Raw genomic sequence first — 13,865 nt, 5'->3', positions numbered from 1 at the left:
TTCCAGGCACGTGAAACCGGGCATGCCTCAGTTGGATGGGGCAGCTGCCCCACAGACCCCTCTGTCGCGCGGTGTCACTCGCAGCCTCGGTTCTCCCCTCGTCAGCTTTCATACCTGACAGCCTAACGGCCGCCAGGGTACAATGGCAAAAACTTGCACTGGTTTCCCTCAGAGACACACTGTGGACTGGAAAGGGTGATTTGAATTAAACTCTGCCAGTTTTGTAAACCCCAGGATGTCTCGGTAGCACCCCAGAGGAAACTGAACACAGTGAACGAGCCCGACCTGCTGACCAGCACCACGCACACTGTGCCACAGCATGGCTGCATCTGCAATTTCCGGTGTCACTCACTCTCGTTAGTAAGATTCTGAAGGGGCTGGTGCTGTGGCAATGGCTGGAGCTGCACCGATCCAAAGCCAGGAGCCAGGGAGCTTCTTCCAGGTCTCCCACGCGGGTCACCTTCCACTGCTTCCCCAGGCCATAGCAGAGAGCTGGATCGAAAGTGGAGCAGCTGGGACCTGAACCGGTTCCCATAAAGGATGCTGGCACTGCAGGGGTGGGGCTTCACCTGCTATGCCACAGCGCCGGCCCCCTGGCTTTCCCTTCTAAGCAAGCATGGCTCTTGGTAAGATGATGCTGATTTTTTTAGAGAGAGTGAGACTTGGACGTTTGTGTAACCCTGGCTCCTTTCCTTTTTTAGGAATCTTGAAATGATAATAGGGAAGATTCCTGAGGAGGGAGAGAGAGAAAGAGGAGAAAGAAAGGGAAAGGGAATGGTTGAGGGAAACAGAAATAACAAGATTTTTGGAAAGAATGATGGGGAGAACTCAGAATGTTAAGAAAGCTCAATATTTCCAAATTGTGTTTCTATTTTATTGCTTATTAAACTTATTTATTTTACTTGCCATAGATATTTTTAAAAGTGTGATCATTACTTATTAGTATTATTAATATTTCCTTTCTAAGAGTAATGCTGCTATTGTTTCTTAAACGGTTTAGTTTAAGAAACAGAATGAGACTAAATGTGATATCCCAAGGTTAGTATATGAAAAAATCAACCTATTAGGAAATGTTTAAATAAACAAAAATGTTTTTCTAAAATAAGTCTTCATCATTAAAAATTATTTTGAGGCTTCAAATGAAGATTTTTTGAAATTATTTATATTAGTTTTCTATTGCTGCTTAATAAATTATCTCACATTTAACAACTTTATAAAGAAACGATTATTTGTTCAAAATTCTGTAGGCCAGATGTTGGGGCACTGCATAGCTGGGCCCTTTGCTCAGTGCTTCAAAGAGCTAATCAAGGTGTCAGCCCAGTCGTATTTGTACCTGGAGCACGTGGTACTCTTTGACGCTTGTGTGATTGTAGAGGATCCAGTTCCTTGCCGCTGTGGTACTGAGGTGTCTGTGCCTTTGCTGGATTTCAACTCAGAGAAGCTGTCCTTAATCCTGACCGCAGAGTCAGCTCCATGTTCAGTGCCAGCAATGGAGAATTTTTCTTTTGTCTCTCTGCTGTTTTTAATAACCTTTGCCAGGAAGAGCCCAGTCCCTTGTAGGAATTCATGAGAGACCATAATCTCTTCTCATAACATCAAACATACCTTAAATATAACCTTATCAAAGGTGAGTATCTTATCATATTCACCGTGCTATTAGAAAAAGATTTATATATAGTTAAAAAGATCTATATATAGTTAAAAGGATCATGTATAGTTAAGACATACAAAATGAAATTCTACTGGAACAGTACAACTAAAGATAGAGATATTGAGAGCCTTTAGAATTCTGCATACCACACTGTCAAATAAATATCAGAAAAAAGACAATTGTGCATTCCCCTTCTAAGCAGATTTAAGAAGGAACTTTCAATGACAAAATGGGACCTTAGAATACTTAATATTGTATCTTATACCAATTAGTTATTATTTGATATGTAAATACTTAAGTTATCTGAAATATCAAATTCGGTATTTTGTGCTATTCTGAGGATCTATTGTCTTCTATACTCTGTAGTTTTGAAGGCTGTGGCCTTTGGTTGCAACATTATTTTTATCAATACTAAGTTGAAGACAGTTAGGGATTGTGATCAGAAGTAACTTGAAATGGATTTGTGAAAATATCAATAGGAATTGGATTTGTTAGCAGAAAAATGGTGAGGGAATGTATCCTCAATTTTTGAAATATACATTCACTGGAGCCAAGCACTGAGCCTGGCAAGAATAAATCTCAATTTTTTTTAAATTTCGCATTGCTATTGACATTTTTTAGATAATAACATTATTTAGAAGAAAAAGATGCATATTGGAAGCTGTGTGAATGAATAGGTAGATGATTTGAAACTGTCAGGGTAGGTGCAATGTAACCCAACTCAGTTCCCAGTTCATATCTGCATTTTGTCTTTCTCTTAGACTTCAAACTGTGAACTGAACTACCACATACTATTTTATTTCTGCGCTGTGCCATAAACTTGCAGAGTAACTTCATAAGAACCCACTTTTAATTTCCTCTTCTCTCATGAGTGATTTATCTACCACTTTGGAGTGTGAGGTGGAATAATTAAATAGTAATGTGAAGTGTGAAGTTTGTGGGTGGTTTGTTCCCTCTGAAAAGTCTGCGTTAATCAGAGTTGAACAGAATAGTGCCGGATTGGCAGCTTTGGATTTCGAAGGAGAAAGTTCTCTTTCTCCATGTCAGCACCTTCCCTTTGCCAGTCCCCTGTCCAGTAATGCTAAAAATTGAGATCATTTTTCAAGATTTATTTTATTTATTTGAAAGGCAGAGTTACAGGGAGGCAGAAGCAGAGAGAGAAAGGTCTTCCATCCACTGGTTCACTCCCCAGATGGCTGCAACGGTCAGAGCTGACCTGATCCAAAGTCAGGAGCCAGGAGATTCCTCCAGGTCTTCCACATGGGTGCAGGGGCCCCAGGACTTGGGCCATCTTCTACTGCTTTCCCAGGCCACAGCAGAGAGCTGGATCAGAAGAAGAGCAGCCGGGACTAGAACCTATGCTCATATGGGATGCCGGTGCTTCTGGCCAGGGCTTAAACCTGCTGTGCCACAGCGCTGGCCAGTTAGTGTCCTTTTTTATGACACATAAATAAATAAAAGATAAAACTACTATAAGAAAACAAAAGAGAGCAATTAAAGTTTATGACAGGGGAAGGCAAATAGTAGCAAAAAAAAAAAAAAACAAATGGTGGAAGTGTAGTGAGTGAAAGGGAAAGTAGTTGTGGAGAGGTTATTGAGATATTGAGTTTGCAGTTGTAAATGGCTGTGTTAGTCACTGACAAAACTGGATTTCAGTCACAAGGAAATGGGATTCCAAGAATCAACACGACATGAACGAAAAAACTCCTATCTCCCCAGGAACAAACAATGGTATCTAAGGAAAGAGTTTAAACGCAGAACAAAGAGACAAAGTTAATAATAATAAAGTTTACAGTAATATCATTTTAAAAGTTTATGTCCAGTTTCTATTATCAGATGAAAAATACTTAGCTCCTCAAATTAAATCTTGATTCAAGTCACCATAGTTTAGAGTTTCTCTCAAATCATAGATTGTAACAGGCTTTATACTTATGTAACTTAAAGACCTGTGGCAGAAGCTTTTAAACCAAGAACAGGCTCCACAAAGATCAATCAGGTAGCTACTTACTGAGAGGAACAAAAGAAAAGAAAGGCTGTTGTGATTCTCTTGTTATTTTAGATAGAATGTAGTTTGAGAGGTGTGCTTGCAACTGAGAACAAATATTTTTGGAAAATCTGTTAGGTGGAGGAACTTTAAATGCCCAGTCTTTCATAACATTCATGGCTCCTTGAGGTAAAGGTCATTGAATTCATTTCTCAGGTGGTAAAATTAGGTATCTGAGAAATAATGCAACTTTTCCAAGGCCCTAGAGCTAATAAATGTTAGAAATGAAATTTGCACGTAAGTCTTTGTGATTCCAAGCAGCATGCATATGTTAACATACCCTGTCATTTATTGTAAGTGGGCAGTCAGGATTGAAGAAATTTTAATCATGCTTTGTTAAGGAAAGGCAAGTTGATGTAACACCAGCAGTTGGCATGATAATTTCAAAAGGATCTCTGATTTTACTCTGAATATTAGAATTTTATATGAATAAAACAGGAAAACTTACAATGAAACATGAAGTATGTATTTTACTTGTCTTGGATGAAGAAATAATTTGAATAGATGAATGCTTATATGTTGTGATATCATAAAGTTTTTAATGTCTCTTCTATTCCCAAATAGAAACCTTTACATCACATGCACCAAAAAGAGTCTGAGTAGACCAACATTCTGATGTTCCATTTTCCTTGTCTAGTGGCAGATTTCCAGCTGGATGATAAATATAGTTTTAAACAAATAATTGTTTGAATAAGTCAATGGTCATTTAGACATCTTATAAGGATTTTTCTGAAACATATATAATATGTGCAATCTTAGTTTGACTAAAAAGTTTATAGATATTTGAGATATAGTTTGTCTACTAGAATAATCTTTTACCTCTAATTTAAAATTAACATATTCCAAGTAAGAAGTTTTTCAGAAATTGTACTAACAAAGCACATTTTGTTATTCTTCCCAAGGTGAGTTGGCAAACTGCTAGTATAACAGAATGTTCAGAAGGAAAAACAATGCAGGGTCCAAAAGTTTGAATATCACATATATTTATTATTTGCTTGAACACTTTAAGCAAGCACATGCATGTGAAAGTTTCTCGGATTTCTCTAGTGAGAAGCCCATAGACTGCCCTCCTCTGCTTTTTTCATAATGATCTTTGAAACAAATTTGGGCCAGTGCAGGTCTGTGAAAATGTCTTCCCAGTGGGAACACTGGTCAAACAGTCTACTGGGTATGAGTAGCTTCCAATTGCAACGTTCTTTAATAACGTTATTCATGAATGCTGATAATACAAATTTGAAATATTATTCTAGAAAACCCATTAAATTAACCATATTTAGAATATGAGAATGTATGAATATAAGAATTTTAGAGCTTAAATTTAAGATATATATGTTTTTTAATTAATTTGAAAAATTTCTTTGATATATCACTTGAAAAGTTCCATCTAGTTCAAATGTAAACAATATTAACCAAATGGAGTTCAGCTCTATCTAACCTAGTAGGTGTGTATGAATGGAAACAAACACCAATTCTTTCTTTACAGATGTTTAAACTATACCTATAAACTCCTAATAAAGATAATATGTGAAAAACAGTGGTGTATAATGCCAAAGTAGACAGTTATTTACTTATTTTAGCCTTCTATACTGAATCCCAAATCTTAGTGATGCTGGGCCAGAAAAGCATTTAGTTCTCCAACAATTGACATGGTCAAGATATCCAAACAATAAAATCCAATTGTCAAATTTCTAATAATTACATCAGAGTAACACATTTGATAATTCTGATGTACGTTTGACTCAGCTTAAAAACTTTTTTGTGAGATAAAACCCATTAAAATTCTCATGCCTTGATGTGGGTATATGTTTACTCAATGGTTAAAAGGAATGAAAATTTGACAGTTCTGAGAAGTAATGGACTTCTATGATTTTTTTTTTTTTTTTTTTTTTTTTTTTTGGACAGGCAGAGTGGACAGTGAGAGAGAGAGAGAGAGAAAGGTCTTCTTTTGCCGTTGGTTCACCCTCCAATGGCCGCCGCGGCCGGCGCACCGCACTGATCCCATGGCAGGAGCCAGGTACTTCTCCTGGTCTCCCATGGGGTGCAGGGCCCAAGCACCTGGGCCATCCTCCACTGCACTCCCTGGCCACAGCAGAGAGTTGGCCTGGAAGAGGGGCAACCGGGACAGAATCCGGCGCCCTGACCAGGACTAGAACAGGACTAGAACCAGGTGTGCCAGCACCGCAAGGCGGAGGATTAGCCTACTGAGAGCTAAAGCGGCGCCAGTGACTTCTATGATTTATCCTCCATTTTTTGCGAATTATCATAGGACCTAGCAAGTAGATGGAAGAATTAGTTGTTACTCAATAAAGTGTAGTAGAAAAATAAACAAATGACAGTGCAACTGCCAGTGTTTTTCTGTCACATCTAAACAAGAATCAAGGGATCATGATTATCTATCAAAAATAACTTCAGATTCTTAATTGGCTTGTGATGGCTTGTCATAGGATTCTGAAGTTTGATGATGGTTAATGAGAAAATGCAGTAACTCTTATCGGTGATTATTTCCTTTATACAATGAATTTTACATATTTATTAAATAGTTTTATTCATAAAATTTTTATTCCTGTCTGGCAGCTTTAAACCAGTGGCAATCGTTCAAGAGTAGACAGAATCAATGTTTCTTCCTCCGAAATCAAAGCTGTTGTGACATCATCGGCTTTGATTCTAAATAATTGTTGCTGTCTTGCTATCCTTTGCAGCCAGCTATTGCAAGCCCTGATATCATGTTCATTAAAATTCACATACCATGGGACACGCTGTGCAAGTATGCAGAGAGGCTGAATATCAGGATGCCCTTCAGGTACTTTCAAATTATACTTCATTCTCTCTCAATGTATGTGAAGATGAGTCTGTGTTTTGAGCAATAAATGTAGACTCTCCACAGAGGAAATGCTTTCTCTTTGAAAATTAGGTTACCCTGGACAAGTTTTTTCCCTTCTAATTCATTTGTCTAATGTGGTAAGTATCCTGATTCCCTAGACATGTTATATCTTTTCAAGGTGTACTTGCCTAGAAGGGAAAATAGTTATTATCAAATTTTCACTTTTCAACAATTCCCAAGATTCATTACATTTCCTATTAAATGGGGTGGATATAACTTGAAATTTTTCTGGAAGGCAGGAAGTATAAGTATATATGATGCGAACACATAAATATGGCATTCTTCTCTGTATATTGGTTAGCAATTATCATTTCTCAGGTCACCTAGAATGTTTTCTTAGGTCTGTCCTCAGTACCAAGGAATAAATGGCAATGAGACTTCACCTTTCAAATAATTTTAGCTTTTCCTTTAGATAAGCAAAGACTGAATAGACATGTTTCCCTAAATTTAGTATTTTTGTTATATGCAAAAGGTATCACTTCCCTCCACCATTTCTCAAAATAAAATTCAACATTGCTACTTCTGTATGCAACATGTAAACTCCACATTGAATATAAGAATAATTACAGGCTGGTGCCACGGCTCAGTAGGCTAATCCTCCACCTTGCGGTGCCCGCACACCGGGTTCTAGTCCTGGTCAGGGCGCCAGATTCTGTCCCGGTTGCCCCTCTTCCAGGCCAGCTCTCTGCTGTGGCCCGGGAGTGCAGTGGAGGACGGCCCAAGTGCTTGGGCCCTGCACCCCATGGGAGACCAGGATAAGTACCTGGCTCCTGCCATCGGATCAGCGCGGTGTGCCGGCCGCAGCTCACTTGCTGCGGCGGCCATTGGAGGGTGAACCAATGGCAAAGGAAGACCTTTCTCTCTGTCTCTCTCTCTCTCTCATTGTCCACTCTGCCTGTCAAAAAAAAAAAAAAAAAAAAAAAAAAAAAAAAAGAATAATTACACTAATGTGGAGCTCAATATGCTTCATCAGTTTCTAAGGATGTTTAATAGGCTCAGAGTAGACAGGATACTAAATAAAAGGGCCTCTCAGTAATTAATTTAAATGAACACTAAGAGTACAATTCAAAACCAGAGGGAAAACTTTCACTCTCATTAGCATGGAAAAGGTCAACTCTGGGAGGAGTTCTGACATTCTCAGGTTTTATGACAAGCGCCCATGATACTGAAGTTAAAATATGAGATATTGATCCTCATCTTATTCCTCAGACTTTGAATGAAGCAACCACAGTCATTTCCCATAAACAGTAATTTGATAAATTTGAGATTCGAGCATTTTAATGAAGTTTAGTCCCTTAGTGAAGCAAGTAAAGGACTGTGAGATATTCTTTTGTGTTATGATTAGGTAGTTTGAAGTTCATAGAGGATCATTTTCAGTTGAGTAATTATACTGAATTCATATTCAGAGTACCACTAGCTATGTAGGCATTCATGCCAAACCACTTTTCTTGATATCTGAAAAATTTACTTTTTGGCATTAAATAACTTTCTAAATTATTTGAAATTTGTCACTGGGAATCAATACTGATAACAATATATAGTAATCTGCTGATGTCAGAATACTTCCCCTTTGCTCTGAATTGCACATATTTATGCCACTCAAAATTATGCAGAATATAAACAATGAGATGAATTTTGACCACTCAAAGAACTTTACATGTGATAATAATCAAACGTCACATAGACATTTTAAATAATTGCCTTTATTCAGAGTAGGAAACAAATTTCATAAAAACATTCTGAAACTTAATTTAAAAATATTTTCTGTAAGCTTTAACACATTTTATAACACCCATTTTCTATCTTGTGAATGTAGTTTTAAAATGTATAAAATATTCCTGGTTTAAATTATAATTGTGAAAATAGAAATAGTTTGTGTTCAACATTAGATGATCTAAATAAATAAGAACACATCCTTGCAATGGAATATAATTCATTTATATAAAGGAATGGTACAAATATTTATTGATGAATGTGGAGTAAAAAATAATTCAATACAATAAAAATATGTGGGATATATAATTATTCTTACAATGTCAAATGCATAGCAATGCAATTGGAAGGAAATATAATGACATTTAAAATGATTACTTCCACTGGTTGGAAATATAGACTCTTGTATTTTGTTTATATCATTATAAAATTATCTATTTTGTGCAACTGGCATTGTGGTACAGTGCATTAAGTGGTGCTGGCATCCCATATAAGCATTGATTGAGTCCCAGCTCCTCTACTTCCATCCGGCTCCTTGCTAATATGTCTAGGAAAGCAGTGGAAGATGTCCCTAATATTTAGGGCCCTGCCACCCACATGGGAGACCTGGATGGAATTCCAGATTCCAGGCGTCAGCTTGGCCCAGTACTGGCCATTAAGGCCATTTGGGGAGTGAATCAGTGAATGGAGTTTAGGTCTTTTCCTGTGTCTCTCCTCTCTCTGTAATTCTGCCTTTTCAAAGAAATAAGTTAATATTTATTTAAAAATTGTCTTTTTTCCACAAGCCCTAATTTGATTTCATGATGTAAACACAAGAGGCAAAGGAAATGTCAGACCCAAGACAATAGCTGGCTGCTTTTTCACATCAGGACAAAATTACTAAAATTTTTTCAACCTAATACTAACTGATTTAAGTTGCCTTCATCCTGCTGCAATGGTTGTAATTCACATGGTTTTTAAGTTCATCATTGAATTTACATGGTACATTGAAGGGGAAGAAACCCATAATGGCAAGCATAAGTTTGTTCTGTCTATTGATTTCAATAATGATTCAGTTCAGCTATAATGGACATCATGGTAAAATATCTTATCAAAAAGGGAGCGTGTCTATGGACTTCATATATATCAGATATTTGTCAAAGCCCAGAAGATTGCTTTCTTTGGCTGTGTGATGGGGATTTGGCATTATTTGACTTAAATCTTGGCATGTGCCTTTATTATTAACATGCAACTACAGTTTCATTCAGTAGCAGAGAAAATTGTGAACACAATGTTGGTGCATTTGGGCAGTTATAGCAAATTAGCATAGAGCATGTGGTTTAAGCAATAAAACTTTATTTTTTAGTTTTGCAGATTATAGTACTAGCATGGTCAGATTCCAGTGAAATATCCTTTGCAGTTTTATCTTCACATGGTAGAAATGCAACTAACATTCTCTTCTAATAAGGACACTAACCTCCTTGACAAGACTCCACCCTCATGAAATAATTACTTCTAGGAGAACTCACATCTAAATACCACTAGATATTCAGGTTTCAACATACAAATTTTGTTGGATCACCTTTGGTCCTTTGCAATCAGTAACAAATATTTTCTTTACATGAAATAGGTCAGTGTTGTAATTTCAAAGGTAGTTTCTCCTTCTTTATCAAAAAAGCATGTTTATCCTCCTGTACTCTGTTTATATTTCATAATTTAAAATAAGTTTCTTCTGGGTCAAATGTTATGCCATACTGGTTACATTGCCTGTTGGGATGCCCACAGAATCTTATGTCATACTTTTCATTTTGCTCTTTTCTCCATCTGAACTACACTTTCTAAATTTTTAAAAACTGAAAGTTTAATAGAGCACCTCATCTCCCTTTCTCTCAATTCCCTTATTCCTCCCATTTTCAAACAAATTTCAGGAAATTCTTAGTGACAAAATAATTGGTATTCTTATATTTTTATTTTTAAAACAATCTTTTATCAAATTAATTCCTTTGTTTCTCTTTTTTAAATGCACATGGAAACAAACCCCTTGCCATATTGTTTTTCAGATTAGTTTGAGTTAAGACTGTGTGCTTGGCATCCATCTGTCTCAGCAGAGATTTTGAAAATGATATTCCCTTAAGTCAGATTTTTTAAAAACAAGTAGCATTCATTGCTGATTTCCTGGTAACAGTGCCTTTAAAGGGAGCGTTCTGATACATTCAAGAGCAGGGCGTGGTGCAGAAAGCTGTAGAACTTATGCAGTTACTATCTGTTCTTTCTCATTTTTTTCTCTTTATTATACACTTTTCAAACAAAGTTTGTAATTGCTGTACTATTGAAGCTTTTAGAGCGTACAATTCTCAAGATGTAATAATATAACTATTATAAATTAGGTAGCATTTTCCAAAGTGTACCAAGGTAATATTGGTTATATAAGATCTTAAGGAGAAAATCTTGTAACCGAATACCTTCAATAACTGCTGAATTAATAAGTACATTGACATCAAGAACTTTTGTAGGAGAGGTAATCAGTCTTTAGAATGTAATAGAATTACTTGGGAATCAGTAAATAATGAAATTTTTTGGAACTTATGTCTGGAAATTCTAACATCACAAATCTGGGATAGGATTGGAAACATAGATTTTTAAAAAGCATTCCAAATGGCCCTGATGCAAATGATAAAGAAATATTGTCCTGGGGATTTCAATCATTTTGAAATTTCTTGTAGTTTTTATAAATTTCAAGGGGGCAGTTATGAAATATAGCCTCTCATTTCCAGCTGATGCTGATATTCTGAGATAATAGTTTGAGAAATGCTAGAACACAGAGTTGTCTTGAAACAATGGATATAGCGTTAATTAACTCCTTAGTATCAGGCATCTCTTTTATTTATAAGGTACACCTGAAATTTGGGATTGCAGTCAGCATCTACTACCAGAATACTATCCAAGCAGCAAAGTGTGTTTTTTTAAATTTTTAAATGTCTGAATTTTTGAGAGGTAGAGTTACAGACAGAGGGAGAGACAGAGAGAATGGTCTTCCTTCCATCTTCTGGTTTACTCCTAAATGGACATGATGGCAGGACCTGTGTGGATCTGAAGCCAGGAGCCAGGAACTTGTATCCCCCACAGGTGCAGGGGCCTAAGCATTCGGGCCATCCTCTAGTGCTTTGCCAGGCCATAGCAGAGAGCTGCCGGTGCCCTTATGGGATACCAGCACCTCAGGCAGATGCAAAGCCCACTACGCCACAGTGCCGGCCCTGCAGCAAAGTGTTTTATAATGGCCAATCCAGTCTCCAGGCATTATCTATTATCACGTTCAATGACGTATATAACGTAATGACGTATATAACGTATAGAAATTTAAATACAGTTGGCCCTATGTATCAGTGTGTTCTGCATCACTGCATTCAATCAACTGCTTATCAAAAGTATTTGAAACAAATTGGCAACTACATCTCAAACATATATATATAGAGAGAGACTTTTTTCTTGTCATTATTTCCTAAGCAATGCAGCATTACAACTTTTTATGTAATATTTACATTATATTAATATTATACATAATCCAGAGGTGATGCAAAGTATACATGAGAATGCATTTGTTAGATGTAAATACTATGCCTGTCCTTCTTAGAAACAAGTGGATCCTGTAGACATTTTCTGCAAAATAGAAGAAATAACTATGTACAAGACTAATAAAGAAATCAAACAGGAAATATATATGTGTGTGCGTGTGTCTGTGTGTCTTCTTAGAACAGATGCTTAAATTATGCATACAAATTTTACCTTGAGCTTTTCCATGTATTTAGTTATTAAAACATATTAAAATTTATTAAGCAAAGCTATAGATTTATTAGTTATAACCTTTATTGCATAAGTTTTCTGATTCCTTATTATTTGACCACAACTGGAGCATTTTGTTTAAATTTGGGGAATAATGACAATAAATTACAGGATGAAAGACCACTGGTCAAAAAAGGTTAATCCTACAGGGCCATTTATGCAAAACAAATAAGGAGAATTAAAGATTGTTCATGACTTCATAGATTATAGGTACAGTGTATATTGTTGGGGAAATATAATTAACAAAATCTCTCCCACTCTTCCATAAAGTTAGAAGAAAAATATTAGTTAGAGGAAAAATATTACTAAATAAACATTAAATTAGAACAGATGTATGAAGTTCAGTCGGCCAAGAGGTTGCAAAGACAGGAAGAAATTCCATGCTCTTAAATAATCAATCAGATAGAACCCTATCCTTACATGCTCTCATTTGTAAGTAAGGGGATTGAAAACATTTATCATGCAAAGTTTATCTCCGATTTAGCTGCTATTTGGGGAATTCTTTGGATTTGTACAGGAAAATAAAACTTCTGATACCTTTATGACAGGAGTAGTTTTGCACCTTCGAGCTAGGAATTCACCAAAGTTAGGTGCCTATGATCCTTTAGAATCTGAGAGACCTCCCTTAATAGTTACACATCAAACGGGTGCTACCAGTGCTTTAGGAAACTGACAAAAGCCATATATAGTTTGCTAAAAAGCTTATATACATTTCAAAGAGGAGAGAAAGTTCTTACAGTGCCAAGGTTTACTCAAGTAAATGCTGCGGGGCGGAGAAGTTTCTTTCTTTTTCAACTGGGAGAATTGATTCTCTCATGTTTAATTTTTGTTTTCCCACCCACAGAGTGGAACTGTTCTACAAAATATCTGTATTCATCTTGCATAACTCTTTTTCCCTTTGATCTTTATTTCTCCCAAGGCATTTTTGAAATAAAAACTTAAGAAAAGTGCTTAACAGAAATATTTCATACTAGCAGCAAGAGATAAAGAATTGCATTTACCCAAATGCTGCTTTATACATTTTCCTAATATCTACTATTGATAATAACAACTGCAAGTTTCATCTCCTCTTTTTTTTTAAACTTTTATTTAATGAATATAAATTTCCAAATTAAATATACTTCTGGATATCTCTTTGTACAGGAAGTTATTTTAAGGAATGTTTTACACTTGAAGATCTTTATTTTACTATTGATACCTTATTTGGTAAATGTTTATTACATGCAAAGTGTTCTCAGTCACAGAAGGAGTTAAGTGCAGCTCTGAATTCAACAAAACTCCTTCATCTATCAATCGTGAGAATGTCTACTACTTATCAAAGAATGTGCAAGTATGCACCAGGCATGCAAAGTCAAATGAATTAAACTATTCTCATTAAGAAATCAACCTATTTAAAAGATGGTGAAGAGTTATGTAATATTGGTGGAGAGGATGTTCAGAAAAAAGAATGGATTTACAGAACTATAAGGTTAAGATCATATATGCACACAGACTTCCCTGTATGTTTGAAAAATGAAAGGGGATGGCATAGGATCCATATAACAAACCTCAAATCTGATATTTTAATTTAATGATAAATTATGTCAGGGACAATTTTAAAATTATTTTCTAGCAATATTACCAGTGATTGCAATGAAATATAGCATATCAGAGGGTTTTCAAGTTTTCTAAGTTAGCAGTAAATATTTGACTCTCAGCCTTGCTTTCTAGATATATCACCAGGAAGGAGCTTACTGATCCTTTGAAATGGGTTTGGA

General features: G+C 36.1%; 1 protein-coding gene across 4 annotated transcripts in view; it reads left to right on the top strand.

Moving 5' to 3' along the window:
* ANO3 (anoctamin 3) overlaps positions 1-13,865 on the top strand; it is a 419,821-nt gene that overhangs the window by 265,561 nt on the left and 140,395 nt on the right. For all 4 annotated transcript variants that reach the window (XM_051825159.3, XM_070072327.2, XM_089310426.1 and 1 more), the window contains one exon: positions 6,395-6,495. In XM_051825159.3, coding sequence (XP_051681119.3) covers positions 6,395-6,495 — 101 coding nt within the window. The remainder of the gene's footprint in view (positions 1-6,394; positions 6,496-13,865) is intronic.

This window comes from Oryctolagus cuniculus, chromosome 1 (assembly GCF_051225735.1).
Source record: "Oryctolagus cuniculus isolate XC-2025 breed Fujian yellow rabbit chromosome 1, ASM5122573v1, whole genome shotgun sequence".
Classification (NCBI taxonomy): Eukaryota; Metazoa; Chordata; class Mammalia; order Lagomorpha; family Leporidae; genus Oryctolagus; species Oryctolagus cuniculus.
This window is presented reverse-complemented; position numbering and strand designations above follow the sequence as displayed.